General features: G+C 46.8%; 2 protein-coding genes across 2 annotated transcripts in view; one reads left to right on the top strand and one right to left on the bottom strand.

Moving 5' to 3' along the window:
- Positions 1-2,557: 2,557 nt before the first annotated feature.
- The window catches only part of T265_05886 (hypothetical protein), a gene marked incomplete at both ends in the record, with an annotated part of 31,357 nt that continues 14,217 nt past the window's right edge, over positions 2,558-19,697 (top strand). The window contains 3 exons of the mRNA XM_009171015.1: positions 2,558-4,107; positions 7,785-8,276; positions 12,155-12,668. Of these exons, the coding sequence (XP_009169279.1) occupies positions 2,584-4,107; positions 7,785-8,276; positions 12,155-12,668 (2,530 nt within the window). The remainder of the gene's footprint in view (positions 4,108-7,784; positions 8,277-12,154; positions 12,669-19,697) is intronic.
- The window catches only part of T265_13896 (hypothetical protein), a gene marked incomplete at both ends in the record, with an annotated part of 27,265 nt that continues 23,360 nt past the window's right edge, over positions 15,793-19,697 (bottom strand). Inside the window, 4 exons of the mRNA XM_009171032.1 lie at positions 15,793-15,838; positions 16,278-16,373; positions 18,058-18,260; positions 18,846-19,119. Coding sequence (XP_009169296.1) covers positions 15,794-15,838; positions 16,278-16,373; positions 18,058-18,260; positions 18,846-19,119 — 618 coding nt within the window. The remainder of the gene's footprint in view (positions 15,839-16,277; positions 16,374-18,057; positions 18,261-18,845; positions 19,120-19,697) is intronic.

Raw genomic sequence — 19,697 nt, forward strand, 5'->3', positions numbered from 1 at the left:
AGCGAATTTACAAGAAGAAACCATATTACTCTCATGCCTTCCTCATCAGTAGTATCACCATTACACACCTTCCCCTTCATATATATATATATATGTATATATATGAACGGATCAAGGTCGCAGAAGCTAGACAGTCGATGGCAAGCTCAGTTTGTCGTTACCGACCGCCGGGGGAACGTCTATACAATTCAGGATGGTCGGGGATCGAAAAGAGTAAATGGGACGCAGCTTCGTAAGCGGCTGAGTAGACCCGCTGCCAAAGCCAATCTGACGGAAATAAATGAAAATCGATGGCGTGTGAACGACCTTTAAAGAGGGAAGGTGTGCAACGGTGATACTACTGATGGGGGAGACATGCGAGTAGTATGTTTTTTTCGTAAATTCGCTTTGCATCTCTTGAAAAGGGAGATATATTACGGAATTCGTGGAGTCGCTTTGTAGCATTTGCTTGGATTTGAGCAACAGTCAACGAATATCCAGGAAATTTCATGAAGACGCGTTCAGGAGAAGATGGAGGTCCAGTTTTTGTAAATAAGTTGCAAATGACAGTTTTGCTTCCCTGTCCAATAGTCTGTAACTTTTCAGTTAGTGTTTTCTAATAAATAACGCCACATCGAAGGCCTTCTTCCTTTTATTAATATATATATATATATATATCGTTCAGGTGTAAGCTAGCGGTGCGTAGCTATCAAGCCACCCGAAGGAAACACGAGGACTGGGATTCTACTAGGTTGCCCAAGCCTATACAGGGGAAGTTGGGAGGCACAGGTTGGGTTCGAACCACGGACCTTCCGGTCAGTAAATTCGCACTCTAACCACTGAGCCATATCACCCCTTGGTCGGTTTAAGCTGGATAGAATAAAACCTGGAGAAGGCGTGCATTACCGATAAACTGATAACTGTATAAGTTGAGGAGAGTGAGAACATGAGATGCGTAATGTATGCACCGGATGGATTTCTGGTCCACACCAGTCGCCAGCCATACCAAAATAAGACTTATGTAGCAAATTATGGCAGAATGTGACGCAAACTGGTCCAAATTAGGGCCGTCACATGAAGCCAATTCCAACAGCACCACAGATATAGCAAAGCCAGGCGGGTGTGGAACAATATATACATAGGGTACATGCAAGATACTGTATAATTTCAGCGGTTCAATTACTGTGTTCCCATGAACCAAGCTCACGTATCGATACGAAGCACCAAAACTGTTGTACGTCCAGATCTGCTCCTCACATGGTAAACGCAACCGCCGACGTAAAAACCGTTCCTTGAGGTGCTGATTTCAAAAGTGCATGCTGCTCTATGGATATTTGGGGAAAGGAAAGGCTTAAATTTGGCATTCACCTACCAAATACTCGCAAGTGCCACATGTGAGGATCTGGCCACAACAATAGTTAGTGGAGCCTGCCAGTCGACCGACTTCCTCGAAGGGCTCTTTTTGCACAACCACGTGAAGAGTGGAAGAGAGTCAGAGAGGGTCAAACAATGACTTGGCAGCGAAGTATAAAAGCCATTAGCAGCTAACTCGGTTGCACTGGTCATAGCTGTCTTCCTGGATGGGGACCCCGAGACGGGCCACATCAGTGACTAGAGACATTGCCAGACATGGTCCAGTCGCGCCCTCAATGGTGCTTGTGAATTCAAGCTATTGCCTGCAATGTATAGCTCCCTTCCCAATCCCCCCACTTAACAGTTTCGTTTTCACGCACCAATTTATCAACTCCCGCCCCCAATGCGCAACTACCTACTCCATCTATCTCCGGTGAACAAAACCGTGGCAACTACAGCCACTGTACGACAAGTAAACAGTCCTTACAGCTGACAATGATGATGGGGAGAGCCTGTTGTGGTACATACATTGCGAGGTTTTGACATGAAATTTTCTACGGAAAATCTTAGGCCCTGGTCGGGCTTTGCGAAAGTCGCGACTCTTTGATAGTTTGACCAACGATTTCCAGTGCACGATCGAACTGGTGCTCGCCTAGCTTTAGCAGTGATCTACGTTGTTCAGCTCTAGTACCCTTCCGGTGCCTAACTACCATGATACCCGAAGGAGAAACGAGGGCTGGGATACTGCCAGGTCGCCCAAGTCTAGACAGGGGAAGTCGAGAGGCAGAGGTCGGGTTCGAACCACGAACCTTCCGGTCAGTAAATTCGCACTCTAACCACTTGGTCCATCTCACCCCAGTGATCTGCGAAATTGGTTCTGAACAAACTGTGATGAATATGGCTTACTATGGAGCTTACAAGGCTCGAATTCAGCAACTGTTCAGTGAACACTTCTTTGTAGACAAATCAGGACTGGAATGAGCTGAGTTGAAACAAAGAAAACAAACAAACAAAGAAAATTGTCTGGCGTCTGTCGTACCCTCACGGAAATTGACTTGAATTGAAAGGCAGCATGATGTTCGCTCATTCATCCAGTGATTGAGGGGAAATTTCAAGCGAAACGATGCTCACCACACCCATTCCTGTGCCTGATTGACTGAAAAATTAGGCGGGTCGATAAGTCACGTGGGTTCGAACCTCATTTAACCAGCTGCGATTGATAACGCTGTGACCTGTGTGGACAACAACAAAATGCACAAAGAAAGCCAAAACGAACCAGCTACCCAAGAAATTCGGAACGATGAAGTTGGGCAGACAGAAAACCAATTGTTCTCCGGACACATGCCAAAGAATCATGTCACACTAACAGCCATCTCTAATCGATACATGACAGAAAATGATTGGATGGATGATATGGTATATCGGCCTAAAATGCGCCGTAAGCGGATGGAAGATCCATTGGATGTGAAATATCCGAAAGGATCAGACTGGAATGTGAGCAATATTCAACCCAATGAGCACGCACCTGAGTTACACGATGAAGAAGTAGCCCAACGTGAACTTATGGCTCAAAACAAAGCAATATATCGGTTGGATCGCACGGCATGCTGGCTTCTCCCCTGCGCTTGGTTGTGCAAACTGTTGAATATGATCTTCTGCACGTACAAAATTGAAATTGGTGTTCCGGGAAAGTTGAAGAAAGCGGTTGGTGATCCGACCAAAATGCTGCGACAAAACATCTACGGTCTGATAATGGGAATCCTGACAGGATTCTTCCTGTTCCTAATGTTTATTTTCACATTCAGTAACAATCCACGTCTGTCCACCTTACTCAGTGCATATGTTATGCTAATTTCGGTTTTCGGGATAGCCTTTTCCGAGGACTTTCGTTGTATCGCACTGTTAAGTCTACCCTATCTCGTCGCAAGTCGCTTGCGATGGCTACTCATGTTGTTTGCAACCGCAGCGTCCCTTAGTGGTCCAGGACTGAATTTTCTCCACAATTCGGGTAACTTTCGAAACTCTATCGCCTGTATTCTTGCACAAGTCAGTACGAATATGCTACTGATACAGAAACTAACAGCAGCACCGTTTTCTTTGCTCAAAAACCAGCTGGAGTCGTTGATTGAGGGACTGAATGAGACTTTGAACAAAATGCGTGATTCATTGTCGAGAATAAATTTTTCTCTGTTGAAAGTGACCAGTGTGATGCAACAACAATCCAGTTGGATCGTCTCGCTGGTCGACGCGTGCGGTGACCCGATTTCGCTGAAAAATCAATGTCTCTCGTTTTTGAACAATATCTACTTTAATTGTCGATCTTCCATGGGACCGTTTGCCTTTCTTTGTGGTTTGGTACGTCAGTTCGCGGCCGACACGTGCACCGGAGACATTGGTGCTACTCAACTGTGTGCCCAACAGAAGGAAGTATTACAAGACAAGCTAGAAATCGATTCCAAAGAAACTCTGAATCGAAAGCTGGATAATATATTGACTTTGTTGGGGAAAACAAACCTATCGTTGCAAGGAAACTTTGATCAGTACGAGAAACTGACCATTGAGAGCGATAACACAGTATTGTCCATACTACAGCAACGTATGGACTCGTTTATCAGTATGGTAGAGCATGGAAAATATATTTTGACCTGGATTTTGGTGATATGGACACTACTGACAATGCTTCAGTTGGTCGTACAAGCGGCCATCTTTCGAAAAAGCTGGATTTACCGAGATACCTTTGATAACTACTATATAACGCCGGCTTTTGTGCAACAAGTACGTATGACTGCTTGTTTTGAAAAAAGATTGCCAAGCTCGAACGACTGAGGTATGTTTTGTTTCATACCTGACCAGGTATTTTTGAGACGGACTGAGTAGTAAGACAACCTGGTCATCTCGTTAATCTTGCTAATTTGAGACACTTATGGCGTCAGAATAGTTTATCTCTGAATCTGAAGGGACGTGTGTATCAAGCTGTAGTGCGGGCTATTTTGTTGCACGGAAGTGAGACTTGGCCTATTCCAGCACCGGACCTGAGACGTCTTCAGGTGTTCGACAATCGCTGTCTCAGAACCATAGCTCGTGTGGGTTGGTTTCGGCGAATCCTTAATGAGGCAGTTAAAAAGCGCGTTTTCGGTTGTGCAACGGATATTTCCATTTAAGAATGTGTTCAGCACCAGAAACTGCATTTGGGACATGTGTTACGTATGCCGAACCATCGTTTGCCGAAGAGAGTACTGCTTTCCACGCCCAACTCAGAGTGGCGTAAAACAGAGAGGTGGCCAACCCTTGACTTGGCAGTGAGGTATGAAGGAGATCACGAAACGCTTGGGTGCTGTCGGTGCTACTCGCCTTCCAGGGTGGGGACCGCGTGATCCTCATTGTGCCCGGTCGGAGATACGATAAGATATGGCTTCCAACCGATGTCAGTGGCGTTCTTGTTGTCAGTTTCTATCCAGACAGCCTGAGTGAGTGTCTGGAGGTGTAGGCACCTCGCAATGATTGTGGTAAGCTGGCACTATCCCTCCCCCATCCACCTTTATTCTTTTCTTTACAATAAGGCTTTCAAATAAACCATGGTTGCACGGCAGTAAAGCATCGGTGTTGAACACAGATGTCATGCTGTCGATGATGATGATGTTAGCCTTTTTTTACAGATAATTCAACATCATAGGTCTAACTCGTGTCACCCACGCCCATTCCTTACAAGAAATCACCGTTTTGCTAGATGATTTTGAGATTTCCTTCAATAGATGGTGTTTCATTTAAAGGGACATTGGTGTGTTTGTATCGGAAACAAACTGGGATATTGATTCTTGAAAAAAGCAGATAGTGTTATCGGGATAGGGGCCAAAAAGTTGAAATGCTGATCACTCTGGTATCCGTGATACAGAGGGGCTACTCGTCAGCACATTTCCTGGAAATTAGCAGCAATGGTTGAAGGTTATTCACATCAAGGTCCACTACTTGGTACGAGCGTACACGCCACATTCTACCAGGATTCATCAGGCTTCATTTTATTGAAGCGTACGTAGATTCTGGAAGGAATTTTTTCCCAGGGCTGTGTGATAACCTGAGCAACACTTGAGATCGAAGTAGACTTGTTCGTATCTCACCGTGAGCTACCACGTGAGCGTTTTGATAAATCAAACGCAATGACTTGGTCATCAGTTGAAAAAAATCTCGTGGGAAAAAAAGCGGCGTTTACAGCAGCGTAGGAGTTGAACAAACGAGGAGAAGGAAACGAAATAGAGGAAATTTGCGCTTCAGAACACTTCGCCGTCGTCAAACTACCAGCCGGAGGTCGCGGGTTCGAACCCCCCTCCACAGGAATTCAGTACGTAGATTGCCTTCACTGATACTGTTAAATTTAACCACCAGCGTCGCGGGTTCGAACCCCCCTCCACAGGAATTCAGTACGTAGATTGCCTTCACTGATACTGTTAAATTTACCCACTTGTTTTGTTGATCCTAGTGTGAACTTCGTTCCTCCACTTGCTTACGATTTCCACAAACGGTACATTTTCCAAGTCGACTTGATATCCGACCGATTTGTCAATTACACCGATGGCTCTAAGTAGTTCAATTATGTACGGCAGTAAGTGTTGTATCGTGGGTGGCTGTCTATGGGTTACGCCTGCAGTGAGCTGCCAGACTACGCGATAAGGAGAAGACAGAGAACCCGGGACACGGGTACATTGTCAGGTCAAAGCATACAGAGCGTTTGCGTAGATACGTAAGATGACTAAATGGCCAAGTATGGTCGTTCACTTGTTCGTTCTGTACAGCCAATGGCGGTGTTCCGGTCGTGAACAGTCTCAGGCCCACTCAGCTGGTCGTATGTTGCTAAGCCGCGGTTTGGTGAGAGTCACCAACTCACCTACTTTCCGGACGTGTCAAACCGATGGTGACCTTGGGGATGCGTCACTCTCTGCACATGTACTTTTTGCATGTCTGGGGGCGTCCTGACGATGACAAGGAAATCGGTCTTGGAGCAAAAGCGGGTCAACCCGACATCTTCGTCCAATGCGACGAAGTCACCTCTTGACGTAAACCGCAGCGCTGTTGCGTATGAATGGTACATTTTCTAATATACATCGAGTGTCAGGTGTTTTGATATAAAAAGTACGAATTATATTAACCCTCGGTTGTACTAATTCGTCTAATCGATAACCTGAAAACACCTCAAATCCAACCGGAAGTGCGGGTCTATTTACCAACCTGTTAAGTCATCAAGAGTCTTGCTGGCTAGCTGAATTGAACAGGCTTTTATGAGACCAGCTCTACTTATGGTTTAGTGACAACCACAGCGGTATCCATGGGAAGATGACAAACTTTCCGATACACAGTCTGGAGGACTGACTACGCAGCAAGCGTAGAAACCACCGCTCCAAAAAGAGATGAAAGCCTTAAATTTTGATCAAGTCATGCCATTTCGTTATTTTTCTACCTCTCAACCCAGATAATGACCGAGGTCTTTTGTTGTCACGAAATAGTCAAATACGAATTGTTGCGGGCTGCGGAAAAGTTGTCAGCAACCTTATGAGTAGTATGCTTCATCTAGACAAAATATTGTTCTCCGGTGGGACTGAGGTTTCTGAAAAATCCGATGCGAACTCTAGGACTCCTGATTTTGCTGAACCCCCTCGGATCTCATGGCAAACTTGAGCTGGCTTCGTGGAAAAGTCACGTCGCACAAATTTGACAAGTTACGGTAAGTTCACACTTCATCACAATGTATTTGGTAATAAAATGATCAAGATGGTTTGGGGGAGGGGCAGCAACCATCATCATCATCATCATCATCGACAGCATGACATCTGTGTTCAACACCGATGCTTTACTGCCGTGCAACCATGGTTTATTTGAAAGCCTTATTGTAAAGAAAAGAATAAAGGTGGATGGGGGAGGGATAGTGCCAGCTTACCACAATCATTGCGAGGTGCCTACACCTCCAGACACTCACTCAGGCTGTCTGGATAGAAACTGACAACAAGAACGCCACTGACATCGGTTGGAAGCCATATCTTATCGTATCTCCGACCGGGCACAATGAGGATCACGCGGTCCCCACCCTGGAAGGCGAGTAGCACCGACAGCACCCAAGCGTTTCGTGATCTCCTTCATACCTCACTGCCAAGTCAAGGGTTGGCCACCTCTCTGTTTTACGCCACTCTGAGTTGGGCGTGGAAAGCAGCACTCTCTTCGGCAAACGATGGTTTGGCATACACAACACGTGCTCCAACCAATGCAGCTTCTGATGCTGGACACATTCTTCAATGAAAGAACCCGCTGAACAACTGAACACTTGCAACTGGTGGTGGCTTCAGAGCTAAGACGCAAACTTCTCCTGAATTGAGTCGAAACAAACTGTGACACCGCACCACTTCCGCTCCGCGTTTTGTCACTCAAAGTCTGAGAAATTCCCTTTTCCTGTTTCTCTACTACCCCAGGAAAAACGAGCCATGATCCAAGGACTAGTCCCAACCATCCCGCTCGTGAGGGGCGAGACCAAACGTTACAAGAAATTCAGTAGCTTCACTTGGACCGTTTCGGAAAAGAAGAAAGCTTTCAAATCGTTCATCCTCTTGTTCATGTGGATGGGTGTGATGCTGATCGTCACATTCGCCGACTACGCCATGTATCAGATTCTGATCACCATCACACCCGTGTTCTCCACTGATTTTTCAACTAACGGAGCACGAGCTGCCATGGGGCAAGACTATGAGATAAACGAGAGGCTGGAGTCCACACCAAGGGTTCACGGTGAATCGTCCTATGCAAATATTGTGCGCGCATTGTTGGGCATGTTGAATCCGATCCAAGATGTGGCCATGAATGTGGACGCGACGGCATGCAAACCGACCGCGTCGCCGCCGAACAAAGCTCTAAACGGATTGGTTTACGGACTTCTCGGGCTTACTATATTGTCCATATTTTTCGAGGTGAGTGATTTCACGGCGACCTCAAGGCAAGTTTGATAATCTCGTGTTGACCATGTGTCCTTCGTAAATGTCCTTTTTCATGACCAACCATGTTGTGTACTTGTGCACTTGTCACTAGAAGGATGAGTGAGAGGCCACCAGGTTGCCCAGGGGCAGTCGGTGCCCGGGGTCGGGTTCGAACCACGGACATTCCGGTCAATAAGTTCGCGCCTGAACCACACAAAATAGCTAGCATGACCACCCTCGTAGGATGAGCATCAAATGAATAGTTCGTTACAGTATTCATTATAAGACGTAAGCTTAAAGGATACTGCAGCTGATAGTGATCAGGTTCGAACCCAATCTCAGCATTCTGACTACTTCTGTCTGGAATTAAGCAGCCTGGCAGCTACGAACCGGAAAGGTGTTTCAGCTGAATGCTTCTTATCCTCACACTGGCCAAAAAGATACCTGATCTTGTGTGTTATGTGTTTAACCGGATGAAACCAGTGAACAGTAGTCACAAACAAGATACCGTTTTAACTCACAGAAAAGAAAAAATGGGTTTATCTGTAGCACTCTTCCGGTGCCTAGCTGCCATGCCACCAGAAGGAAGCACGAGGGCTGGGATACTGCCAGGTTTCCCAAGCCCAGACAGGAGAAGTCGAGAGGCGGAGGTGGGATTCGAACCATGGACCTTCCGGTCAGTAAATTCTTGCTCTTACAACTTGGGTCATCTCGCCCCCTAACTCGCAGGCTCAATCCAAAGGTGTAGTGTTTGGTCAACAAGGTGCGTAAGTCGATGAGAAAAGGAGAGAAGAGGATGAAGCGGAAAGCCGTTAGGATATGTTCAGACACCCGCTTAAATGACCGCTTCGTTGGTTCACTGATATACCTGTCCCCGGAGGAACAGCTACACTGACAGACACAGGGGTCGTTTTTTGGAAAGAAATTTTGTCCTCCATACTGATGACAAGGTGAGTTGTGGAGATGACCTTCATCTAGGCGACAGTGACGGTTTTCTCATAAAAGAATTGCACTGGTTGGTCGACCTTCGAAAGGCAACCGGAGACATACTGTACGCCGCATATTTGAGAGGCGTGGGTTACCAGTAAACCCAGCTGTACTGGTCATTGCCGTCTTCCTGGATGAGGACCCCGAGACGAGTCATATCACTGGTTAGAGACATTGTCAGACATATCCCGGTCGCGCCCTCAATGGTGCTCATGCATCCAAGCTATTGCCTTCAATGCATAGCTCCGTTTTGAATACCCCCCCCCCACTTAACACCTTTGTATTTTACGCACAAATTATCAGCTCCCGCACCCAATGCGCAGCTACCCACCCACCTTCCCAAACCATCGTTGGGCGAAACTGTGGCGGTTACAACCACTGTACGACAAGTAGCGGTTATTACAGCTGACAATGATGATGATGATGATGACTTAGTCAGAGTGTCACCTGATCAAACATTCATGGTCCCATCGTAGACAATTTTCGCCTCAGTCTGAATAGGACGGTCCATGTGGGCTTCGTCGAATTTGTCTGTATTGCCCTCAAACCATCGATGTGTTTCTGAAAAGATGAAACGAACGCCCAAGTCCATATGCAGCTCAATTTTTCGGATAGACCCTTTTCAAAGTAGTCAGGATAGATACCACACACGGACGCAACGCCAACTCACCGATGATGTCACCTCAGTTGGTGATAGAAGAACACACTGCAGTAGTCAGAAGGCATGACCGACTGTCCCTGGTTTCCAGATCAAGGAGGATACAAATTCAAACTAGGAAACACGGAGATCTTGGTACGCGAAAGTGTTCGACAAGCATGGGAGTGCCTTGAAACATGATGCACCGCCAAAAACAACCAAACAACATTTATAAATCGACCAAATCTACATATTAATACAAACAGGGGATTATTAAAGATTCGTAAAGCACTACTCATAAGGTTGATGAAAATTCCCCGACAGCCCATGACCGGTTTCGCCCTTTTTGGGGCTAATCAGGTAGGCGCAATCCCTGAGTTTCCGTCAACCTTATGCACGAAATTAGCGAAATAAACCCATCTTCAAACTCACTCACTTGGAACCCAGATGAATCTCTCGTTTGTGTTTCCATGCAAATGAATGTGCTGCACCACAAAAGAGAGATTCAGCTGTGTTCCGGGTGAGTCTCTCGCAAAACCAAATTAGTTTGCAAATGAGTATATTTCGCTAGAGGGGACCATCAACTTAATCGAAAAACAAAATGAACGGACGGGTCAAGCAACAAGAAAGGTAATCGTGACATCGATGGGTCAGAGGTCATATGGAATGAGCAGATGTCAGACTAAAAGGTCATCAGGAGGTCGACCAATCAGGGGGATAACCAACCATCCAAACGACCAATCATAATCAGAGGCCGGCGGTCCCCTGCTCTGTTCAACATCTAAACACCGATGCACTACGACACACCACCAACTCACAACACACTGAAGATATCACCTGGTTTGGTGAGCATGAATATATCTGCGAGAAACGGGTCTAGGGAAGCGAATGTGGCAACTCTGTCAGTCTCACCGGAATACTTTTTCGTTTAACAACAATGGGCCTATCAAGGGGTAGTGTGGACTTAGATCGCTGAAACCTAAGATCGGATAACTCGCAATTCGCTTATACTCATATTCTGCAGGACTGACCGTTTACTCAATGGCGTTCTGGGTGCCGCCACGTGTACGCGGCCTTTATGGACAGGCGATTTTGAAATTCTTCAGGTTTTCGACCATCGACGTCTCCGAAGCGTTGCTCGTATCGGATGGCGTCAAAGAATCCGTAACGAGGTGATTAGAGAACTAGTATTTAGTGCCCTTGTCTCTGCTTACTGCAGAATTGTGCGAACTGTGAGGTGGGCGACGTATGACTTGGAAAAAGCGTGAGAGTTTACGAAGAATTTAGGTGTTGTTGATGCCGTCAGTCTTCGGTAAAGATTGTCCGTTTGAGAGCTTGGAAGTGTAGGCACCTAAGACTGCACCAAGTTCCTCCTTCATCCATTCTTTTATTTTCATTTTGAGGCTTTATGCATAATTAAACTAACTTGTCCTTCAAATGAATGTGCTGCACAAAGGCCGCCTCCAGGACGGCGCCTATCTGATTAGCCTCACGAAGGGTGAAAACGGTCGCGGGCTGTCGAACAGTTTGTAGCAACCTTGTGAGTAGTTTCCTTAATGAAAATATACTGTGATATCTCGAATATCGAATGAACTGAAACGTGAGGCGACCTGTGTGCAGCACATTCAGTTGAAGAACATCATAAAGGGAGATTCAGTTGAGTCTCTCATGAAAAACCAAATTGGTTTTCAAATGAGTGTATTTCTCGAAAACAGTCCAATTTGGGTTCAAGTGGAACATCAGGTTGTCGGGAACTCGGGGACTGCGCGCCTACCTGATGAGCCCCAAGAAGCGTGAAACCGGTCGTGGGCTGTCGAAGAGTTTCCAGAAACCTTGTGAGTAGTTTCCTTTATAGGTAAATTAACTTTATGATCGTACAGTAGTGAGGTAGCAACAATGATGATGAGCAGGTGAATGTTCCTCTTTTGTCTCAGTCTGAAGTGATCTCGACAGTTCACCTATCAGGTTTCACCTACCATTCGTCGTCGCCCAATCGGACAGCGTGAATTCGAGTCAGTTCATGAACGAACGGACACAAAGAGGAGATGGAGGAACACCTGCTGGGGAACGTGACACCTTTCCTGAAAGTTTAAAATCCTCACTTACTCTTGATTGCACTTTTAGTGGTGATCTTCAGTTCACGTCAAAACAGGCTTTTACCGCATCTGTCTGCTTCTCAGGTGCCAACGTGTTTACTCTGCACGGATTCCGACTGACAACCGAAACGTTTCCCCCTGTTTTTCCACAGGTCTACATCCTTCGATTGCGTCACATGATCATGCTTTGGTACTATCCTGAGCGTGGCGTCCAACGGGCTGCTTGGCTACGCACACACATCCGCAACAACCGCGGACTCTTTCACCGCCTTATTCACAAGTTCCGTGCTGTGGAGGTGAAGCCGGGGCGTCAAAATCCAAAGGTGACCAGATTCGGAAAGTTTCTGATCAGGCATCCGAAAATTCGCGCTTTTCTTGAACTGCTTGGAATCAAACGAATAATGTGCGCTTTCTGTGGTGAGGAGGGGAATCCCGCGAAAAAGGCAGTGTTCGAGGACAACTTCATCCGGTGTGTGGAGTGTGGTGCGTATTTTTGTCGAATCTGTGAGGTGGATTTGGACAGCATCTGCATGGTTTGTCGCACACCACTATTCGCCCTGTCAGTGGAAGTCGATTTTGAGCAGTTCTCGTCAGACGAGGAATTCGAAGCCATTTGTGCACGCTACCTGCGCCGTGCGGAACAGACTACCGTGAAAGCTCAGAAGAGTGAGCGCGGATCACGCATCTCGGCCAAAAGAAGGACGTAGTAAGGCTGTGTAGATGGTGGGAGCACAAACAGCGTGATATAGACATTGCAGACGGTTGGAAACTACTAAACTATCCTCGTTTCTGTTAACCTAAACTTTTTCAACTGCAACGGGTCGGGTTCTGACTACAAAGGTGGATATACTGGAATCTGTCTCAGGCTGATTAGGGCACCGGGATTCGCATGTCAGCCATTTTGTATGTGAGGCATGTGCTATAACTGATATCTCGATGGGGCGTATCTTGAAAATCGAAGAAGCACCCCTGTTACCTTTCAAATCCCCTCATCCACAAAGATGGCGGGATGAGAACAGCCGGGACCAAGCACCTCATTCTTCCTAGAGTCTGATTGTTGAGGTTCCCGATACGGCAATTTCAGTGACACGTAGGTTCGACAATCCCGATTAGCAATAGGGAGAATTGGGTTCGTAATTCTACGGTACTGTTTACACAAGGGTAGGCAAATGTGTACAACAAACCTCAGTTGTTCACGTTCGTAGCGTCAACAAGGTCACAGGTCTGTCACTGACCGGCACAGTGCAGTGTCAGCGTCCGCACACCAAACAACGGCGGTTGCGGTCGTTTCTTCCGACGACGGTCTCGTGATTCTCATTGGGCGTGCGATCACACGGAACTCATGAGAAAACGAGTCAAGACAGGAGGCTCAGCAAACGGGACATGAATGCGCATCGGGAAGTAGGTCAGCAGCGCACATTCACACACAGACACACTTCAATACACAAGTTCGGAAAGGACGACTTCTGCGGCAAGTCGAGTGGCGGGTACGGATAAGCAAAAGAACCGGAGATCAAAAGTGCATTGGCGAAGAAAGCAAATGAATGGGGGAATTATCATAAGGTAAAGTTAGATTCAACACTGATCATGTTGAAATGTACATAGATCTTGCGCCTACCTGATGAGCCCAAAGTGGAAGGGCGAAACCGGTCGTGGGCTGCCGACGGATTTTCAGCAACCTTATGAGTAGTACATTACAAAGATCTTGCATTATTTATGACAGATTGTGGTACAGAAGGCAACCAAATTGCTCTACGAAATGACCCGCATATGAATGGTGAATTTATCCTTCCGCGTGATGGGAATCTCGTCGGTGAGGGAAGTAATCAGAGTTGGAACTAACGGATGCCTGCACGCTGCGAGGACAAACGCTTCGTCAGATCACAGACGGAGCATGCTTGCGGTAACAAACCCTGGTCGTTTCGATTTGAAAGTTAGAAAAAAATTGCAGTAGGAACGCTTTGTTGCGAACGATTGCGCGCAGCTTGTGACTCAACGACCCGATATGAGGTAACGGGTGTTCGGATGTTTTTCTCGAAGGTTCACTTTGAGATTTAGAAGTCGCACCACTCACTTGGCAGCAGGGGACGGGTGTAAGACAAAGAACTATGATGAAGCTTTAGATTCTGGTTTTCCATCGTCCAGAAGAGGTTCCAGTGGGGTCGTTCTTCATTAACAAACAATCTTCATCCCTTCCTGAGCCTTCGATTCCAAGATCTGAGCCACAAGGCAGTGGGAGAAGTGGATGACCTAACCCGAAGGCATAGGGACTAGGATATGCAAGCCTGCTGTTTTTGGATAGAACGGGTGTTTTATGAGTAGCACTGGGCGTTTCTTACGGTGCCTAACTGCCACGCCATACAAAGGAAGCACGAAACCTGAGATGCTGTCAGGTCACCCAAGCCTAGACAGGAGCACCCCGAGATACAAGGTCGGGTTCGAACCACGGACCTTTCCACGGCTAAGCTCTTCCAACCCGTTCTATCGCTGAGGCAGATAGCATCGCTCCTCCACAAGAATAGAGCTGTCAATCGCCTATGGAGACGCGGGAACAATGTTCTGACAGTCTCGTCCAAAAAAAGAAACGGATTTACTGCCGTGGTTCTCGTAGTATCGTTTATCGGACCGTCTAACGTTGACAGTGTTGAAACTAAACAGCGTTTACAAAAAATACACTCATTTGCAAAAAATCAATTTGGTTTTCACAAGCGACTCAATTGAATCTCTCGTTTATGATATTCTACAACTGAATGTGCTGCATACAGGCGCCTGCCTGATGAGCCTCAAGAAGGGCGTGGGCTGTCAGAGTAGTTTCCTTTATGAAAAGTAAACAGCGTTTACGTTGGTTTGTCTCCCACGGAAACCCGATCACTGTGACAGTTTCAAGTTTCAAACATTAGAGCAGATGAAGGTTTGAGCGATGCTCGTGCGATTTGTCGTGTACACAGAGAATAACGACCCAGTAACTGACCGAAAGCTCGTGTTGACCGATAATCCGGTAACTGGGACTCCTTGTCACGTGTGACAGTCACTCGAAGTCAAAGTAGAGTAAGCAAGTGCATACATTCAAACTGATACGAGTTTAGTTTACGCGCCCACCAGATTCGGTTCATGCTGAATCCTCGAAGAAGTGAGGTCGCATCTCCGTCCGGTTAAAACGTCTCAGAAAACACTCAATCTAAGTGGACTAGCACGGGCATTAGGCTCTCATGAGGCTTGGAAATACAGCATATTCATACGTTTCCCTAATAATTTTGGCAGCGGACCAGACGTTTTCTCAGTGTGGCCAACAACTGCGAATCAAGCGTCGCGATTCACGTGGATTTCTGGTTGATTGGGGATATAAATGTGTATACTACTGACGAAACATGCCAGTAGTTTAGTACTTAGTTCATGTTTGCTAACAAATGATTTCGTAGCGAAGGGATTCAGATACATAAAGACCTTCCATGCATATCGCTCTTTTGATGGTCCTTCGGTCATTAGCAACCTTTTTTCTTCGATGTTGTACACACAAGTTGGAAGCAAGAACGCCAACCGATTCCCAGCTCCTTTCAAGGGTTTGATTTCGTGCGGGTGCGCTAGGGAAACATGCGAATGGATCCGCAACGAATGGGGCTGTAAAAAATGACAGTTTGTTTTTAATTTATGGACGGAATCAACGAAGAAGTGACCATCGGGTTAGCCGCGTAGTTGTTTCCCGGTAGTTCTCTTGTTCAACAGCATCTTTCATTCTACCATCTGATAACTGCTCAGCTGTAACACCCTTTCGGTGCCTAGCTGCCATGCTACCATAAGGAAGCACGAGGGCTTGGATACTGCCAGCTTGGCCAAGCCTAGACAGGGGAAAGTCGAGAGGCAGAGGTCGGGTTCTGATAAAACAAAGCCTCTAGGCATTTGCTCCCCAAACAAGGGCATGCGTCTCCAAGAATGGCACAATTTTATCAGGTCCAGAGAGTGTTCTTCTTAGGGTACCACCGTACTAAGTCCGTGGAAGTGATCTTGCGAAAATGCGGAATTTCGCGTGTAGCCCGCCCAAGAGAGCCCTACATCAGTCGCAACCCAGCGTACGAGTCTCCGGAAAAGAGACAAGCCAGGGACCGTACTTCTTAGGAGAATACTGTCTATATTTGATCTCCATGAAAGAAGATAGTATAAGAGCTAAGATAAGCCAGAGGGGGTGAGAAAGCAAGCGGATTTATAGGAGAAAACGGGCGCGTGCAAAATCGCTCAGGTTGATTTTTCCGATATTCTCAGTTGTAAAAGCGCAGCGACTCGATCAATGCTGATGTTGAGCGCGTCGCAAAACTCGGCGGCGTTGACGCGTGTTGAATCTTTCCAAGAGGTTACAGCAGCACCGCAACTGTCCGGCTGAAGGATGTGAACAAACAGAGGTGTGATTAAAAAGGCGAATGGACAGGTGACGGACTGGAGATTATGGACTCCACTAATGGAAATCGCAAAGAAGAACACTGATACTGAGGAATCCGAACTCAGACAAGAAGAACAAAGGAATTCAGGCGATGCAAGTATACCATCCACACTATTTTCATAAAGAGATCTACTCACAAGGTTGCTGAAAGCTCTTCGACAGCCCACGACCGGTTTCGCCCTGGCTTATCAGGTAGGCGCGCAGTCCCCGAGATTCTGTCAACCTCACGCTCTACTTGAAAGCAAATTGGACTGTTTCTCGAGAAATACACCCATTTCCAAATCGATTTGGTTTTCACAAGAGACTCAACTCGTTTCTGATATGCTACACACGCTAAGTTTTGTGGCGCAAGTGAAGTCATTTGGACAAAATAATTACGAGAGCGTATATTGGCTAATTTCGTGCAATTTGGTTTCAAGTAGAACATGAGGTTGACGGAAACTCGGGGGCTGCGCCTACCTGATGAGCCCAAAGTGGAAGGGCGAAACCGGTCGTGGGCTGTCGACGGATTTTCAGCAACCTTATGAGTAGTACATTACAAAGATATAGTTACGAGGTAGTTTAGGGAGACAACCCATCGCCTATGGCTAAATTGATCATGATGGTTTAAACCAATAGATCCATGGACTGTGGTGAGGTGAGAAACTCAGGCTCTACGGGCAACTTTGTCCTGAATGACATTGCATCAAAAGCTCCACAGACCCAGAAAGTTCGCACGAAATGCAATGCTCCCCTCCAAAGAACCTAGGGTAGTTGGGTAATTGCTCTTGTAGGTTTTCGGCCACCAGCTACCATTGGACCTGAAGGGAGAACGAGGGCTGAGATAATACCAGGTTGCCCGGCAGGAGCTGTGGAGGCACTGAGGTCAGGTTCGAATCTTCCGGTTGAGCTATCCGGATCTCTGATTTTGTTCAAAGCCTTGAGTAAAGAGTACCAAGCCCTTGTGAAACAATGACTTCGTTCCCATTGATTAAAAATGATACACACAGTCACATGATCAAAATAGAGTTTTTGGAACCAGGTTGCCGTACAAATCAGGTGATCTGTTGAAGTTGGTGTGCTGGGAAGCTCCGAACACGACAGACTAGCCCCTACTGGCAGCAGCAATTTCTCATGAGAGAACGGGCCCCAATTCGGCGATTCAGAAGCAACCGAATTTCCTCAATAACCCTGTCTATCGAATGTGATGTATGCCCTCTGCGTATTTTCCAAAAATAATCCCAGAGTGTTTGAAACCCGCTGAGACCCTCAAACTTCCACACAATCGTTGTAGGGGAGCCGTCAAGCATGAGGGCCGAAAAAATCAACGTCCTATTGGATGCTCAAGCGACCAATTAGTTCAGCAACGGTGATCGGTGTGCACCGAACGCCGATCAAGTAACCTGGATTCAAGGTCAAAAGCGCGAGACTCTTCGCACTCGTTTGTTTGCAATACAGCTGTTGTGTTCCTTGTCGGCGAGTGTTCTGGAGCGAGGACAGCAGGAGATAGAACCGCCACTCAAGCATACAAATCGAGTGAGATGGAACGCGGGGGGACGATAAAATATGACCGAACCGACAACCTGCAGCGAACGTGCGTTACAAACGCCACGGTATGTACACGCAACTCCACCACCTACTTACCATGAGTCGATATCCCACCCCGTAACCATCGCGGTCCACAGCGGCGAATCCTCCACCGGCGAAATTCGGCGAAGCAAGCGTGCTGGTCGATAGCGTGTGACGGTTGATGAATGCGTAGTTCTCGTCCAGAAACAAATCGGGCAGCGTTCGACCCAACTGCTCTTGGGCAAAGTGCTTCAAGGCGAACAGATGACGATCCCAGCCTGCAAGGAGACGATTCAGATTTGAGTCGATAACCGGGGAATACAAATCCAAGTGAGTGAAACATGGCAGCTGGTTAAAATTCGCCATTTCTGATTCGCTTTATACCATAACTGCAATACACCAATCATCGAATTTGCTCCACGTGGTCAGATCAAAGCATGGGGTGTTAATTTTGATTTGTTTTATAGTAGAGGGTTGCTATCGACTCTAGTTGGAGGCAGCTTTTTGGTGGTGCGTTCGGACATGGGCGAACAAAGAAATTCATCCTTCCTCAATAGGAAGTTATGGTTTAACGATACTACTACTTCCAATGGGAATAATGAGCGACCTCATAGGTCACGTGACATGTGAACTTTGCTCAGCACTAGCCCCGTGAATCAAGCAGTCTGGTGTCATGATAGGCACTCTAGCGGTGCGTACTAGTCAGTTCGTTCCCAGACCTGTTTGTGTCGCCCACTAACAAGCTGTCCTCAGAAGCAGATAAACGTAAGATAAACGTTAGAATCACTGACGAGACGTGACGTTAATCAGTAAAACTCCCTAAGGATCAATAGAAGGATTCAACGCTGCCCCGGACCGCATACCTTGCCCCATAGCCGCTTCCCTCGTCAGGATCCCATGTTTTTTCGAACAGTCATCAAGCGCTTTTTGAAGTTGCTGCTGTGTGACAGAGCCGGCTACTGGTTTGTCCGAAAACCCGGAGGTGACAACGCCTTGCTCGCGTCGCATCAGGTCCACAAACGCGCGAGTTTCCACCGTCGCCGGGCGCATTGTCTCCGTACGACCGTGTTTGAAGGCAGCCGTACTGCATGATTCATAGGTGGGCACAGGCTGTTCATGGAGGATGTTGTATGCGAGCTGTGACAAACAGAGAAAGGTTGTTTAATTCTCCAATCTACGGGAAATGCAGCAGCGTACATAATGAAACCGATATCAGCCAGACAAAGTGAAGAATTCGGTCCGAGAGTAACACTCATTCGCACAACAATCGTTCAGCTGTAGCCCAACTGCCATGCCACCTGAAGGTTGCACGAGGGCTGGGATACTGCCAGGTTGCCCAAGCCTAGACAGGGGTGTCGAGATGGGGCAGAGGTCGGGTTCGAACCATGAACCTTTCGGTCGGAAAATTCGCCCCTCATTTGCACAACAATTTGGTCCTAACGGAGACGAACTTAAATCTTCGTTGGTTCTCTAATTTTCAATGTTCATCAACCGAATGTGATGTACAAAGGCCACCTAATGTTTCAGTTGGCGCGATATTCAAGATATCGCAGTATAATTTCCTGATGGAAATTCCTCACAAGATTGCTAGGAACTCTTCGATAGTCCACGACCGGTCTCGCCCTTCTTGCGGCCAATCACATAGACGCAGTCACTTCAATCAAATCTACGTTCTAATTGAACTGAAATCATGCTAAATCATCGTACAGATCGAA

This window comes from Opisthorchis viverrini (assembly GCF_000715545.1).
Source record: "Opisthorchis viverrini unplaced genomic scaffold opera_v5_116, whole genome shotgun sequence".
In the NCBI taxonomy this organism is placed as follows: Eukaryota; Metazoa; Platyhelminthes; class Trematoda; order Opisthorchiida; family Opisthorchiidae; genus Opisthorchis; species Opisthorchis viverrini.